This window comes from Convolutriloba macropyga, chromosome 5, assembly GCF_964194025.1.
Source record: "Convolutriloba macropyga chromosome 5, txConMacr16.3, whole genome shotgun sequence".
Classification (NCBI taxonomy): domain Eukaryota; kingdom Metazoa; phylum Xenacoelomorpha; order Acoela; family Convolutidae; genus Convolutriloba; species Convolutriloba macropyga.
In genome coordinates this window covers 47,334,861-47,348,999 of record NC_134472.1, presented here as the reverse complement: position 1 = coordinate 47,348,999, position 14,139 = coordinate 47,334,861, and the positions used below count along the sequence as shown (strand labels likewise).

Sequence of the window (14,139 nt, the reverse complement as noted above, 5' to 3'; positions counted from 1 at the left end):
AGTACGGAGCCGTATCAGATTGTCCTTTTTCATACTAGCGCATTCAATGAGGATTCCATTTTCCTAAAATTAAAAGATAGAAACCGTGGAGACAATTTTAAAGCTGGAGAAACGTTCCATAATTCGAATTAAACTTCCGAGAGAAGAAACTAATTCTTGCCCTTTGCTAGAATTTTGCTAAAATTAGAGCTTTCACCCATCATACACTGTGAATTTGTGTTAATCAATATCTGTGAGCTCAAAGCCGTCTCTGTTCAGGCAGTTCTATACAAAAGCGTCCTCCCTCTGACCAGATAATGAAGAAACCAGATCATAAATATCATGACGAGACACAAAATTTGAAATGTTTGTAATGCTGTTTTCGTCCACTATTGTAGTTTTGGCCAAATCAGCATACTCCAAGATGGTACAGTGAAAAAAATTAAAATATATTCTTTGTGCTCCCGCACTTATCGCTGACCAGACTTCTGTGCATATGAAAAAAGTGCCTATCAGACTAATGTGCGCTCAAATTCATTTTTGATCTAGCCGTTCAAGTCCTAAAAACTCCGATCAGACTATCCTCAATCAAAACCGCCTCTACTCAGACCATATATTCTGGTCCTTTTCCAGAGTAATTTTTTGCCAGCTGATATTATTTGAGGGCAGCAATGCCCCGTGTGAGATTGTGGTCGGATTATAAAAAATTTTGACTAGAGCTTTTGTTCATAGTCTGGGTTGCTTATTTGGATTTTTTCAAAGGTTTGCTTTGGAAGCGTGGCTTCAATACAAACTAAATAATAAGTATTTTAATATATTGTATCTGTCAGTTGTGAGTTAATACCTGTGAACAGGTGTGCTTGTGCATCAGACTATCCTGAGATGCTGTCCCAAATGTATAGAGAAGTGTGCCAAATGTTGTGAAGAAACAGATGACGAATCGGGTCAGTCCAAACTCATTTACAAAATTTTCTATCCCTTCACACCGTATAACAAATTTAAGGCCTCATAACATATATAACGAATTGCGGTGTGTTATCCATTTCATCGCTTTAGGGCTGAAAAAATTCAAGAAAATTTACCGCAATTCATACACAAGTTCGATGCCGAAGCCCAAATTTAATCCATGCAAGAATAATGTAAGAAATGCAGTGAAATTTCATTTTGAATGGTATTTTTGTTTATGTATAATCAAAAAAAATTCGAAAATCGTGCACGTTACAAATTTTTCTGGAATTCAAAACTTTCACTCAAAAGTTCTGCATCAAATATGGATCGAGCTAAAGTCCAGCATCATATCTGGGTCGAGGTAAAGTCCAGCATCAAATTTGCGTCGAGCTAAAATCCAGCGTCAAATTTGGGTCGAGTTAAAATCAAGCAGCAAAAAATTAGGCCAAACTAATGTCCAAATTAGATCTAAAGTCGAGCTAGTCTTTTCATGGACTATTTGAGTGGAGCATGGTCTTTTCATACCACGTTTTAGTCGAGCACGGTATTTTGATAAGTCAAGGTCTAAACCTGGGATTCTCAATTCTCACAAAAAACTATTGTAATTAATTCATAACACAAAAGATGTTAATCACACAGTGACAATTTGAAATCATTGCAAATGATCATGAGAATTATGAACAAAAGAAATTTGAAAAAATATATGCTTGCTGAAGATTAGAAAAACATGCCTGCTAAAGACATGGAAATTTTTGTAGAATAGATTACTAGGATTGCGTTGGTTAAAAAAACTTCACCGCAATTCTTACCAAGTGAATCGCCTTGACCGCAGTCATTGATAAATTCCGGCTCACTCTGGTGAGAATTAATTGTTTTCACGGCAATTCTTACACTAACTCCCTTGGAAAATTTTTAAATGTAGCAAGTTCATTATCGACAAGTATTTGTTAGAAAATAGCGCAATCAAAGTATTTTTAATTGAACTCGTTTGAGAAGCAATAATTGTAAACGTGCGTGTTTTTTACAACTCGAAGAGGAGTATTGGTGTTCTACAGGTTTTTTAGCTTAAGTCTTGATTTAAAATTAACTTTTTTTGATATCGAACATTGACTTCTGTTTTAGAACGTTGACTTCTGTTTTCGAATGGACTCTATAAAGTAGCTTAGTTTGTATTTTATTGAAGAACTGACGGTAATATTTAAGGTTGAAAGGTCATTTTGTGAATTTTTGATCCCATGTAAGTCACTCCAACCTATCTACTACCCCCTCCCCCAACTAGCCCCCCGCACCTAACCCACGCCCCCCCCCCCAATTACCCACCTCCCCCAACCAAACCCCCCACCTACCTTTGCACATTTCTCACTAAAAATTAATTTTTTTACACTGTATATTGCTTTTTATTTCTCATTTCATATTTCTGAAATAGGTAGGGTTAAATAAGAGTTTTTATTGTAAGACTCTTTGAGTCGTTTCCAGTATTCTGGCGGCTTTTATGCAGTTTTTTTTTTTTGCTTGACCGTTTTTGCGCCTTTCTTCTAGAATAATCTTTGTCTTCTCAAGTGACTTTTTCAGGCAGTTCTTGATTTTTTAGTGATTTCAATATCGCTCACTTCGAAATATAATTTGGTGTTCAAAGAAAACCGATTTTTAGAGAGACCATGACAAGGCCCTGATAGCATGGTTAACGCCTCTGTCGAGGTTACAGAATCGGACTCAAGAGTTCGGAGTTTTAAAAATCAGAAGTTTTAGAAAATTGTTTAAAATAGCTAGCAGTGAGAACAAAAAATGGAATGCTTGAATTTGTATACCTCAATTTAAACTTTTATGTTTCCCGGTCCATCAAGAGCATCTCGTTCAGTCTCAATTAAATCACGTTCTCTTTTCAAGTTGAGACGTTATCAATTGACAAAGCTGTTCCTCGAGACGTGTGTGCTTTCATTTCAGACTACTATCCCTCTCGATCAATAATGACGTCGGGAGAGAGTGCAGCTACAGTAAAGATAACAAGCACAGGACCATACACAAGTGGGGATGATATCAGGTACTTTCAAGCTTAAATCTGACGAGATTGATTACAAGCCGTGTCGTATATAATGACGAATATCTGTGTCAATATTCGATATAGCCAAAAACGATCATTTCCTTTAAAAAATAACTGTCAAAAATGCTCATTTCATACGTTCAACGACCTTCAAAAACAATTTAAAAAACAAAGGCTTTGAACGTTTTTCTCTTAAAAAAATGGTGAAAAACAAACATTTCTTAAGTTTTTGAACATAATTTTAAGTAGGCTTATATTAATTGGTCATCCGATTCCTGTGGAATCAGAAAGGAGAGTGAAGTGCCATACCGTTTCAACCAAACTCTGGTCAGACCAATTGGTGTGGTTCAACCCATTTTACAGGTTCTGAGAAGGGGTTATAGCCTCACGATAGTCTGGACAACGATCGCATGAATCGTCTGATCAAATGTATGTTCGCATATTGTCTGATCAGAGGGCAAAGTTAGAAAGTGGTCCTAAAACACAACTTAAGCTGTGTTGTAAAAAAGTTACGACAGGGATTTTGTTACTATTGTCCACGACGGTTCTTAACACTCATACAATTTGCAACTTATTGAAACGCTGACCAGACTTCGACTGCAATCCTCACAATTATAAGAAGCTTAGCAAGACATTAGAAAAAGTGGATTTTTGCGATTAGATGTAAGAGTGCTCAATTTGTTTCCAAGAAAGTAAAGACGATACTTTGATCATACAAGGTAAATCGTATAAAAAATCAGCGTGGTGAAGACAATAAGGGGACCAAAATATTTGATATGAAGGTAGGTTAGTTGACGCTGCCTTGAACGAAAAAAGGCGACGCAGTAATTTAAGTGCTTTGACATCTTTGAGATTATTGACGATGTCATGTAATTTCCAAACAAAAACTGAATCGCATTTCAGCTTGTGAATTCCGGCTTTGCAAGACTTCTGCTAACAGATGGATTTAGAAATAATCCAATTTTAAGCGAATACATCTCTCTAGCAAGACGTTTTATTTAGAAAATAAGTTTTAAAGGCAAGTATTTTAGATCTGTTTTTTATTAATTGCTCTCAAACTAAGTTTTAGCAATTATATTAGTCCAGTTGGTGTTTTTATGCGATTTTTCGTCTGACCCATTTGACTTTTTGACCTCAAAAACGGGATAAACAGGTATCCCCAAGCGGGCATTAAGTTCTCTTGGTGCCTTTCAGCTCATTAGTCTCAAAGTATGCGATTCATAGAAACTGTTTTGGAGACTTGTACTTATGCTGTGAAGTTCTGTTCATAGAGGTTGACCCCCACATCCAACAACCCCCCCCCCCCCATTCCATCTTTCCATCTTATCATAATTCCATTATGCGGCAAAAATACACGAATTTGTCACTGCTTTACGATCTCGGTTGTAAGCTAGCGAGGACATTTGAGACGACATGAGACTTCAGCTAAATTTTGATTCGAAATAGCAGTCACAATTACTGCTTTTGAACAAGGGTGGACAGCAAGGACAAAATATTGTCAATATTGTCCACACCATCAGTGATGTCCACGGTTACTGATCGGACACCAAACCCAATTAGTTGTTGAGTGCTTAAGTTTCCCTCCAAATACTAGTTGTATATTTTACCAGAAATCAAATGAACTGTACATTTGCAACTACACATAAAAGGGCCTACAGGCACAATTAAGACTCTCAGTTGCGTCTCAAGCAATCACTATTTATATTTGACAAGTAAAGTTTTTGTCTGTGAACAATGGGTACAATATCCACCAGGGATGATATCAGGTACTTTCAAGCTTAAATCTGACGAGATTGATTACAAGCCGTGTCGTATATAATGACGAATATCTGTGTCAATATTCGATATAGCCAAAAACGATCATTTCCTTTAAAAAATAACTGTCAAAAATGCTCATTTCATACGTTCAACGACCTTCAAAAACAATTTAAAAAACAAAGGCTTTGAACGTTTTTCTCTTAAAAAAATGGTGAAAAACAAACATTTCTTAAGTTTTTGAACATAATTTTAAGTAGGCTTATATTAATTGGTCATCCGATTCCTGTGGAATCAGAAAGGAGAGTGAAGTGCCATACCGTTTCAACCAAACTCTGGTCAGACCAATTGGTGTGGTTCAACCCATTTTACAGGTTCTGAGAAGGGGTTATAGCCTCACGATAGTCTGGACAAGGATCGCATGAATCGTCTGATCAAATGTATGTTCGCATATTGTCTGATCAGAGGGCAAAGCTAGAAAGTGGTCCTAAAACACAACTTAAGCTGTGTTGTAAAAAAGTTACGACAGGGATATTGTTACTATTGTCCACGACGGTTCTTAACACTCATACAATTTGCAACTTATTGAAACGCTGACAAGACTTCGACTGCAATCCTCACAATTATAAGAAGCTTAGCAAGACATTAGAAAAAGTGAATTTTTGCGATTAGATGTAAGAGTGCTCAATTTGTTTCCAAGAAAGTAAAGACGATACTTTGATCATACAAGGTAAATCGTATGAAAAATCAGCGTGGTGAAGACAATAAGGGGACCAAAATATTTGATATGAAGGTAGGTTAGTTGACGCTGCCTTGAACGAAAAAAGGCGACGCAGTAATTTAAGTGCTTTGACATCTTTGAGATTATTGACGATGTCATGTAATTTCCAAACAAAAACTGAATCGCATTTCAGCTTGTGAATTCCGGCTTTGCAAGACTTCTGCTAACAGATGGATTTAGAAATAATCCAATTTTAAGCGAATACATCTCTCTAGCAAGACGTTTTATTTAGAAAATAAGTTTTAAAGGCAAGTATTTTAGATCTGTTTTTTATTAATTGCTCTCAAACTAAGTTTTTAGCAATTATATTAGTCCAGTTGGTGTTTTTATGCGATTTTTCGTCTGACCCATTTGACTTTTTGACCTCAAAAACGGGATAAACAGGTATCCCCAAGCGGGCATTAAGTTCTCTTGGTGCCTTTCAGCTCATTAGTCTCAAAGTATGCGATTCATAGAAACTGTTTTGGAGACTTGTACTTATGCTGTGAAGTTCTGTTCATAGAGGTTGACCCCCACATCCAACAACCCCCCCCCCCTCATTCCATCTTTCCATCTTATCATAATTCCATTATGCGGCAAAAATACACGAATTTGTCACTGCTTTACGATCTCGGTTGTAAGCTAGCGAGGACATTTGAGACGACATGAGACTTCAGCTAAATTTTGATTCGAAATAGCAGTCACAATTACTGCTTTTGAACAAGGGTGGACAGCAAGGACAAAATATTGTCAATATTGTCCACACCATCAGTGATGTCCACGGTTACTGATCGGACACCAAACCCAATTAGTTGTTGAGTGCTTAAGTTTCCCTCCAAATACTAGTTGTATATTTTACCAGAAATCAAATGAACTGTACATTTGCAACTACACATAAAAGGGCCTACAGGCACAATTAAGTCTCTCAGTTGCGTCTCAAGCAATCACTATTTATATTTGACAAATAAAGTTTTTGTCTGTGAACAATGGGTACAATATCCACCAGGGATGATATCAGGTACTTTCAAGCTTAAATCTGACGAGATTGATTACAAGCCGTGTCGTATATAATGCCGAATATCTGTGTCAATATTCGATATAGCCAAAAACGAACATTTCCTTTAAAAAATAACTGTCAAAAATGCTCATTTCATACGTTCAACGACCTTCAAAAACAATTTAAAAAACAAAGGCTTTGAACGTTTTTCTCTTAAAAAAATGGTGAAAAACAAACATTTCTTAAGTTTTTGAACATAATTTTAAGTAGGCTTATATTAATTGGTCATCCGATTCCTGTGGAATCAGAAAGGAGAGTGAAGTGCCATACCGTTTCAACCAAACTCTGGTCAGACCAATTGGTGTGGTTCAACCCATTTTACAGGTTCTGAGAAGGGGTTATAGCCTCACGATAGTCTGGACAAGGATCGCATGAATCGTCTGATCAAATGTATGTTCGCATATTGTCTGATCAGAGGGCAAAGCTAGAAAGTGGTCCTAAAACACAACTTAAGCTGTGTTGTAAAAAAGTTACGACAGGGATATTGTTACTATTGTCCACGACGGTTCTTAACACTCATACAATTTGCAACTTATTGAAACGCTGACCAGACTTCGACTGCAATCCTCACAATTATAAGAAGCTTAGCAAGACATTAGAAAAAGTGAATTTTTGCGATTAGATGTAAGAGTGCTCAATTTGTTTCCAAGAAAGTAAAGACGATACTTTGATCATACAAGGTAAATCGTATAAAAAATCAGCGTGGTGAAGACAATAAGGGGACCAAAATATTTGATATGAAGGTAGGTTAGTTGACGCTGCCTTGAACGAAAAAAGGCGACGCAGTAATTTAAGTGCTTTGACATCTTTGAGATTATTGACGATGTCATGTAATTTCCAAACAAAAACTGAATCGCATTTCAGCTTGTGAATTCCGGCTTTGCAAGACTTCTGCTAACAGATGGATTTAGAAATAATCCAATTTTAAGCGAATACATCTCTCTAGCAAGACGTTTTATTTAGAAAATAAGTTTTAAAGGCAAGTATTTTAGATCTGTTTTTTATTAATTGCTCTCAAACTAAGTTTTTAGCAATTATATTAGTCCAGTTGGTGTTTTTATGCGATTTTTCGTCTGACCCATTTGACTTTTTGACCTCAAAAACGGGATAAACAGGTATCCCCAAGCGGGCATTAAGTTCTCTTGGTGCCTTTCAGCTCATTAGTCTCAAAGTATGCGATTCATAGAAACTGTTTTGGAGACTTGTACTTATGCTGTGAAGTTCTGTTCATAGAGGTTGACCCCCACATCCAACAACCCCCCCCCCCCATTCCATCTTTCCATCTTATCATAATTCCATTATGCGGCAAAAATACACGAATTTGTCACTGCTTTACGATCTCGGTTGTAAGCTAGCGAGGACATTTGAGACGACATGAGACTTCAGCTAAATTTTGATTCGAAATAGCAGTCACAATTACTGCTTTTGAACAAGGGTGGAAAGCAAGGACAAAATATTGTCAATATTGTCCACACCATCAGTGATGTCCACGGTTACTGATCGGACACCAAACCCAATTAGTTGTTGAGTGCCTAAGTTTCCCTCCAAATACTAGTTGTATATTTTACCAGAAATCAAATGAACTGTACATTTGCAACTACACATAAAAGGGCCTACAGGCACAATTAAGTCTCTCAGTTGCGTCTCAAGCAATCACTATTTATATTTGACAAATAAAGTTTTTGTCTGTGAACAATGGGTACAATATCCACCAGTACAAGGGACCAGATTCATGCCGTCTTCCTCTCATTTGTCCATGTTCAACGCATAGCTTCTTCATCATTAATACAAATGACGTTAAATGAGAATATGTGTTGAATTATTGTCGTTGTTTTTCAAGAAAGGTCAGAATATCCTCATAATCAGCAAATAGAACTTTAGCAATTCCATTTTTCCTACAAGAGCTCGCATAAGTTCATTCATATTTTTTACAATTCAAAAAGTTTGAAATTTATTGGGGCACTGTCTTCAGATTCTTTATCAGTTATTGTTGTCAGTTAATTTTACATCGCCTGTTATTGTTTCAAGTTGATTCGCATAATCAATTAGGAGGTTCATTAGGCTAGTTAGGGTTGTCTATTTTCCACTCCAAGTCGTTTCTGGAAGTGTTCCGGCTATGGTTTTTTAAGATCTGTTCACACATTTTCATGATTTTTGAAGTAAAATTGGAGTGATGATTTTGATCATACCGAAACAGGAAGTGCAACAAAAATTTGAGTGGTTTTGCGGCGTGAAATTTTTTCGCCCTAATTATAAAGATAAGTGAGAAAAAGTTGTTTGAAAAAAATTAGCTTTCTCGTGTTTGTTTATTTGTTCAAATGCGGTAATTTTACCTTAATTTTTACCTCTTTTTTATCGGATATTTTCTAAATGGTTTTCCCAATCCCTTCATAGTTCATTCTAGGCCTCGTTTTTTGTTTGAACCAAATTTCTCTTTCTCGCTAGTGGTTTTTTTCACATGCAGCATTTTGACATTGACCTTCATTTTTTTATCTGATTTTTCTGGAAATGGTTTTCTTAATTCACTCATAGTCCATTCTTTGTCTAGTTTTTTATTTAGTCAATGAAAAATTTTTGAATTGTAGGTCAGGACTTGCCATGCTTTTTTAACTTTCTTTAGCACTTCAGCTTAATCTGATATCCATTGGAGAACAGATTGCTAAACTGACGAATTTGCCAAACTCGTCGGAGAATATAGGGTAAATCTGATCAAAAAATTTTTAATCAAAATAAAAAAACAGTTCCAGCAAAAGCTCGAACTTCAAGTGAGTAAAGTCAGCCAGCTAGTGTGTCAATATAAGAAATAAAACCTAATGACCGGGAGACAATTTGTATCATGGAATGCGACACTTTGCCGAGATCTCATCAAGACATCTCAATGTTTATCACAGAAAATACGAAACATAACTTGATTATGCTAAGGCAACACAAGTTTATCCTGAAAATCAGAATCTTGCTGGTCTTGGATTGATCTAACTGGTTTTGTCTCACTTGAAACTACATGTTTGGCAACTGATGTTCCATATACGAAAAAAAATAACTGGGTGTGCAAAAAATATCAGTTAGAATATTTAGTACGATCGAGTACCACTACACTGAAATCAGGCGAGGACACCACAGAGCAGATAGCCTGGATGCAGCTTCCCCTCCCAATATGCGGCAAACCCTACAAGATGACCTGTCTGTCAGTCCCACTCACGAGGTAAAATAAAAAATTGAACACCAGTAACCAGTGCATAGCATGACAATGTGGAAAGCATCATTCTGAAAGCCTTAATAAAGTTATAAAACAGCCGTATAAGGGTTACTTGAAATCCGTTACAACACACTGTCAATTTTGCTAATCAACTATTACCAGAATAGTGGTTTCAAGTCCAAAAATAGCCAAATGAACTCAGAGGGGGGGGCTGCTGAATGTGTATGTATTTAAATGTGCAAAATACAACATTAAATTATTTGATTAAAGTAGTCAGTATTTGAAAAGAGTCATTCCAATTTTTTCATGAAAACTTTGGCATCAATATAATTAAATTGATTTGGGGAGTTTATGGTAAGTTGTTTTCACTATACTCAAAGCTCTTACTGCGGACAGTGAAAATTTTAGTTCAATTTGTTTCTGTGCATGAGTTCAATTCAACACGTACAACCTATACTGAACAGCTAGTTTGAGGTCTTTGGATTTACACTTGCTGAAATCAGTGCGCAGTTAATTGTTTCGACCCAGTTTAGTAGGGGGAGTAACTACATACTCAACTGTTTTTTTACGTTCAGTCAATTTTTGCCGATCGATATATTCATCGTATAGGGCTGTGAGTGGTATCATTAGAAAGCTTGTCGAGCGTAGAATTTCAATTTTAAAAGATTTTTGTGATTTTCATTTGTTTTCGAGTTACGGACGTTTATAGTTTTGTGAACGTTAGCTTAACATTGTCCGGTCTGACTGGTGTTGCAGACAAAAATAATGCTGGCACAATCTTCATTCACTCAGATAGTGATCCATTGCACCTTCAAAAGAATGCTTTCTGGATGAAAATAATTTTGCGGTGTTTGGCTATTTTGAACCAATATTTCAAAAAAAAATGCATAATTTGAATCTGATATTCTAGTTATAAATACTACACCATGTTTAAGAACAATTGCTTTGATCAACGACCGCGGATTGATAGGAAGGCCAGTTTGGTCTCATTGTTGATTTTTGCAAAGAAAATGGTTATATTTTGGATCTCTCTTTTTTAAAATGTTTCTGCTTTTTTTCATTCAAATTTCATGCAAGTCATCTGTATTGGGTAATTTAATTAAAAAACTTCCCAATTACGTTCAAATAAGGTTGAAACCAAAACTTTTCTGATTTTTGCGTAAAGAGCTATCAAACAGAACGGGCTATTACGGATCACACATTTCGGGATCCCTGTTTGTATGCCAATCTAACTGATAAAAGAAATAAACAGGTCGAAGGCAAAGATATATGCCCAAGACATGTTTGCGCTAATAAGTCTCAACTATAATTCAAATGGGGGCTGAGAAGTTAAATTAAATAACTAGATTGTTTAAATAAACAAGCTTACACAGAGTGGAAAATTAACGGGTTGAGCTGTTTGTTGTTGATTTTGTTGTAGCGTTGACAAAATTCTTCCGAATACTTCCTTCAATCTGTATTGTTCACTTGAAAAATTAATTTTTTTCCCAAGAATTTGATTTGTTTCTTTTTTGGACATTCAGATTTTGCTTTAGAAAAAATGAAGCAGTTGGCTGCTGCTGAATCTTGACTTTCTTATCCCTCTCTTATTCCATCCCACTTCGCTGAGGGAACTTATAAAATCCTCTCAGCTCAGTTTGGGCCGATAGGGAGCGAATCACATACTGACGTTCATAGTGAGGTGCTTCTTAATTTTCCTATTGGCCGAGAGAGACAAGAGATTAAACTCTTTTATATCTCACGGAAAAATTATTCAAACTCCAAAAAAAATCTGAAATTTGAGAGCATCAAATATTGATCATGTAGAAACCTGTTTTTTTCTTTTCCCCTCTTCTACAAGCGCAGCAATTACGGTTTTCTTGGTGGCTTTTCATGAGGACCTATTGTCCTTTCCCCTGAAGCAATCTGCATCATAATTATTGAACTTGGGGGAAACGATCTGCATTGCAACTGTCAAAAGCAGAAGTAATTTTAATCAAAAGTAAGTGCATTGATACAAGCCGCCTACGCTCAACAACGCACATTTTTTATTCTGGACTTATGCGAGCAGATCCTGGCCAAAAGTTGTGTTAATTTAAATCAGTCGATTCAAGTTGCATAAATATCTGTGTATTGGTAGTTCTAACAAGCGTTAATTTGATTAGCGCGCAGTGAAAGAATAGTTAATTAACGCCTAAATACTTTCATTCCAATGCGGGATTAATTATCCGTTCTCTTAACGGCTCTCGTAATACTCTTCTTAATACATCTTCTTTTTATAGTCTTATGATTGAATCTAAGTTATCAATTTTCTAGTTCAGTGTAAAAAAATCAGTGCTTCAAAAAACTGTCAAATGTTTTCAATTGATAAAAAATGTTTTTAGGTAAAATTACTCGATAAGTCTTAAAAAATTATCATTCACTTTTGATGTATTCACTTATAGGTTAAAATATCTATTTCGCCAAAATTTTAAATGATTTTCAATTCGTAAAAACAGAAACAGCAATACCAGGAAATTGTTTGTTTTAATTATGAGTTCCGTAAAAAAACATTTGGTCTGTAATTTCTCGTTGTACATTTTTGAATATTTTTGCTTTTTTGTTATTTTTTGTATATGCTAGTTACAGAACAAAACAATTTCAAAGGAAACATCAATTGTCAACAGGTGCAGGTGAACGCCAATTAAACTACACAACAATTTCAGCGAAATGCCGTCAATTTTCCGGCTTCAACACCTGCTTAAAATTGTGTTTGAGTGGTTGAATTCTGTCAATATCGGTTGCTAAAGTGTACTCCTTTGAATAATTTTTACTAATGGTATGTCAATTTGGCTTCCTACGCAGCCACAAGTTGTTCCTGTTATCTTTTTGCCTGTGAAATCTCAAGTTTATTACCTTATAAGGTTTTAATATTTCGGTTTTCAAAAAATAATGTTTTTTGAGATTGCCACTTTCAATTTTATTACTGCCAGCATTTAACGTAGAAATAGCAAAAAGAGGTTTCAATTGTTGTGAGGTGAATTTTAATTCCATCTTTATTGCTGTTTCATTATCTAATTAATGCTTTTTGGCGTTGATACTATGAGTTCTCATAACATTTCAATTTTTGTAGGGGAAATCCAACTTTCGAGGTTCTCTTTTGCTGTTTCGTTCAGTCATCACATTAGTGGTACTTTTTTGAGAAAAAGCAAACCAAATTAGAAAAAAAGACGCAGCTGATACATTTCAAAATTTTAATGAATGAAGGGTGATTTTATAGTCTTCGACTCCGTTTCCTCGCAAAATTGAATTGACTTCTGATCTTTGCCTGTATTTGTTTTTTTGTAGTCACTTGGCATTCTGTATAGTGACAGTTCTCAACGAAATATTTGAAGGTATAAAAGAATTCTTTGAACGATTTCAGTTGATGGCTAATGGTTTTCCTGACTTTGAATTTAATTGTTTACTAAAAGTGTAAAAAATTTCTTAGTTTGCTCTTTTAGTTTTCATCAAGTTGTTTTTGTTTTCAATAACGACAGGTCGTAAATTTTTTGTTAAAAGGCAAGTCATTTTTTAAATTTTTATCTGATCCTAATTTGTCGTTTTCTTAATAATTTTTCGTTTTCTTAATAATTTGTCGTTTTCTTTTGAAAATAGGTAGACAATGAGTTTTGGTCGTAATTAATGTTTGTCGTTTTTATTTGATCTTGTTGTTTGTCGTGACTCTTACTCGTTTTAGTGTCATTATATCATCAGGCCTCGAATATTTTTTTATTTAATTTGTATAGTTCTTGATATTGAAGCTAAGTTTTAAAGAAGCGATCAAAGCGACATTTTAGATGCACAAATTTATTTCGACCAATAATCGATTTTTTCGAAAGTGTTCTATCTGTTCCTCATTTCGTGGGCAATTAATTCAAAAACGTGTTTGACTGAGTTCGGAACATTATGTGCGGACGCACATTTCCGGGTGTCTTCACCATCTCAATTCTGATACATAATCTTTTTACTGGATTAAAACATGGTCGCCTGAGCTTCACGCGCTATAGAAACGGCCAAAAAATTTTAAGCCAATAGAAAACCACAGCATTGTTGTTAAGTGGTGTATCTTCCTCTTCTAGGCCCCAATGAGTCTTTAGGTTCTGCTATCATTTTTTTAGGGGCCATAAAAATCAGAGAGGTTTCCATTTTTTTTAAAAAAGTGAATGTAAGTTGAAGCTAAGTTGAAGCTAAGTTTTAAAGAAGCGATCAAAGCGACATTTTAGATGCACAAATTTATTTCGACGAATAATCGATTTTTCGAAAGTGTTCTATCTGTTCCTCATTTCATGGGCAATTAATTCAAAAACGTGTTTGACTGAGTTCGGAACATTATGTGCGGACGCACATTTCCGAGTGTCTTCACCATCTCAATTCTGATACATAATCTTTTTACTGGATTAAAA

The 14,139-nt window shown here is 35.4% G+C and overlaps 1 protein-coding gene across 1 annotated transcript in view; it reads left to right on the top strand.

Annotated features, from left to right (window-relative positions):
• The first annotated feature begins 838 nt into the window (after window positions 1-838).
• Window positions 839-14,139, top strand: part of LOC142340051 (uncharacterized) — a 29,955-nt gene continuing 16,654 nt past the window's right edge. The window contains exons 1-3 of the mRNA XM_075390453.1: window positions 839-923; window positions 2,872-2,968; window positions 9,616-9,742. Of these exons, the coding sequence (XP_075246568.1) occupies window positions 2,895-2,968; window positions 9,616-9,742 (201 nt within the window). The 5' untranslated portion in view covers window positions 839-923; window positions 2,872-2,894. The remainder of the gene's footprint in view (window positions 924-2,871; window positions 2,969-9,615; window positions 9,743-14,139) is intronic.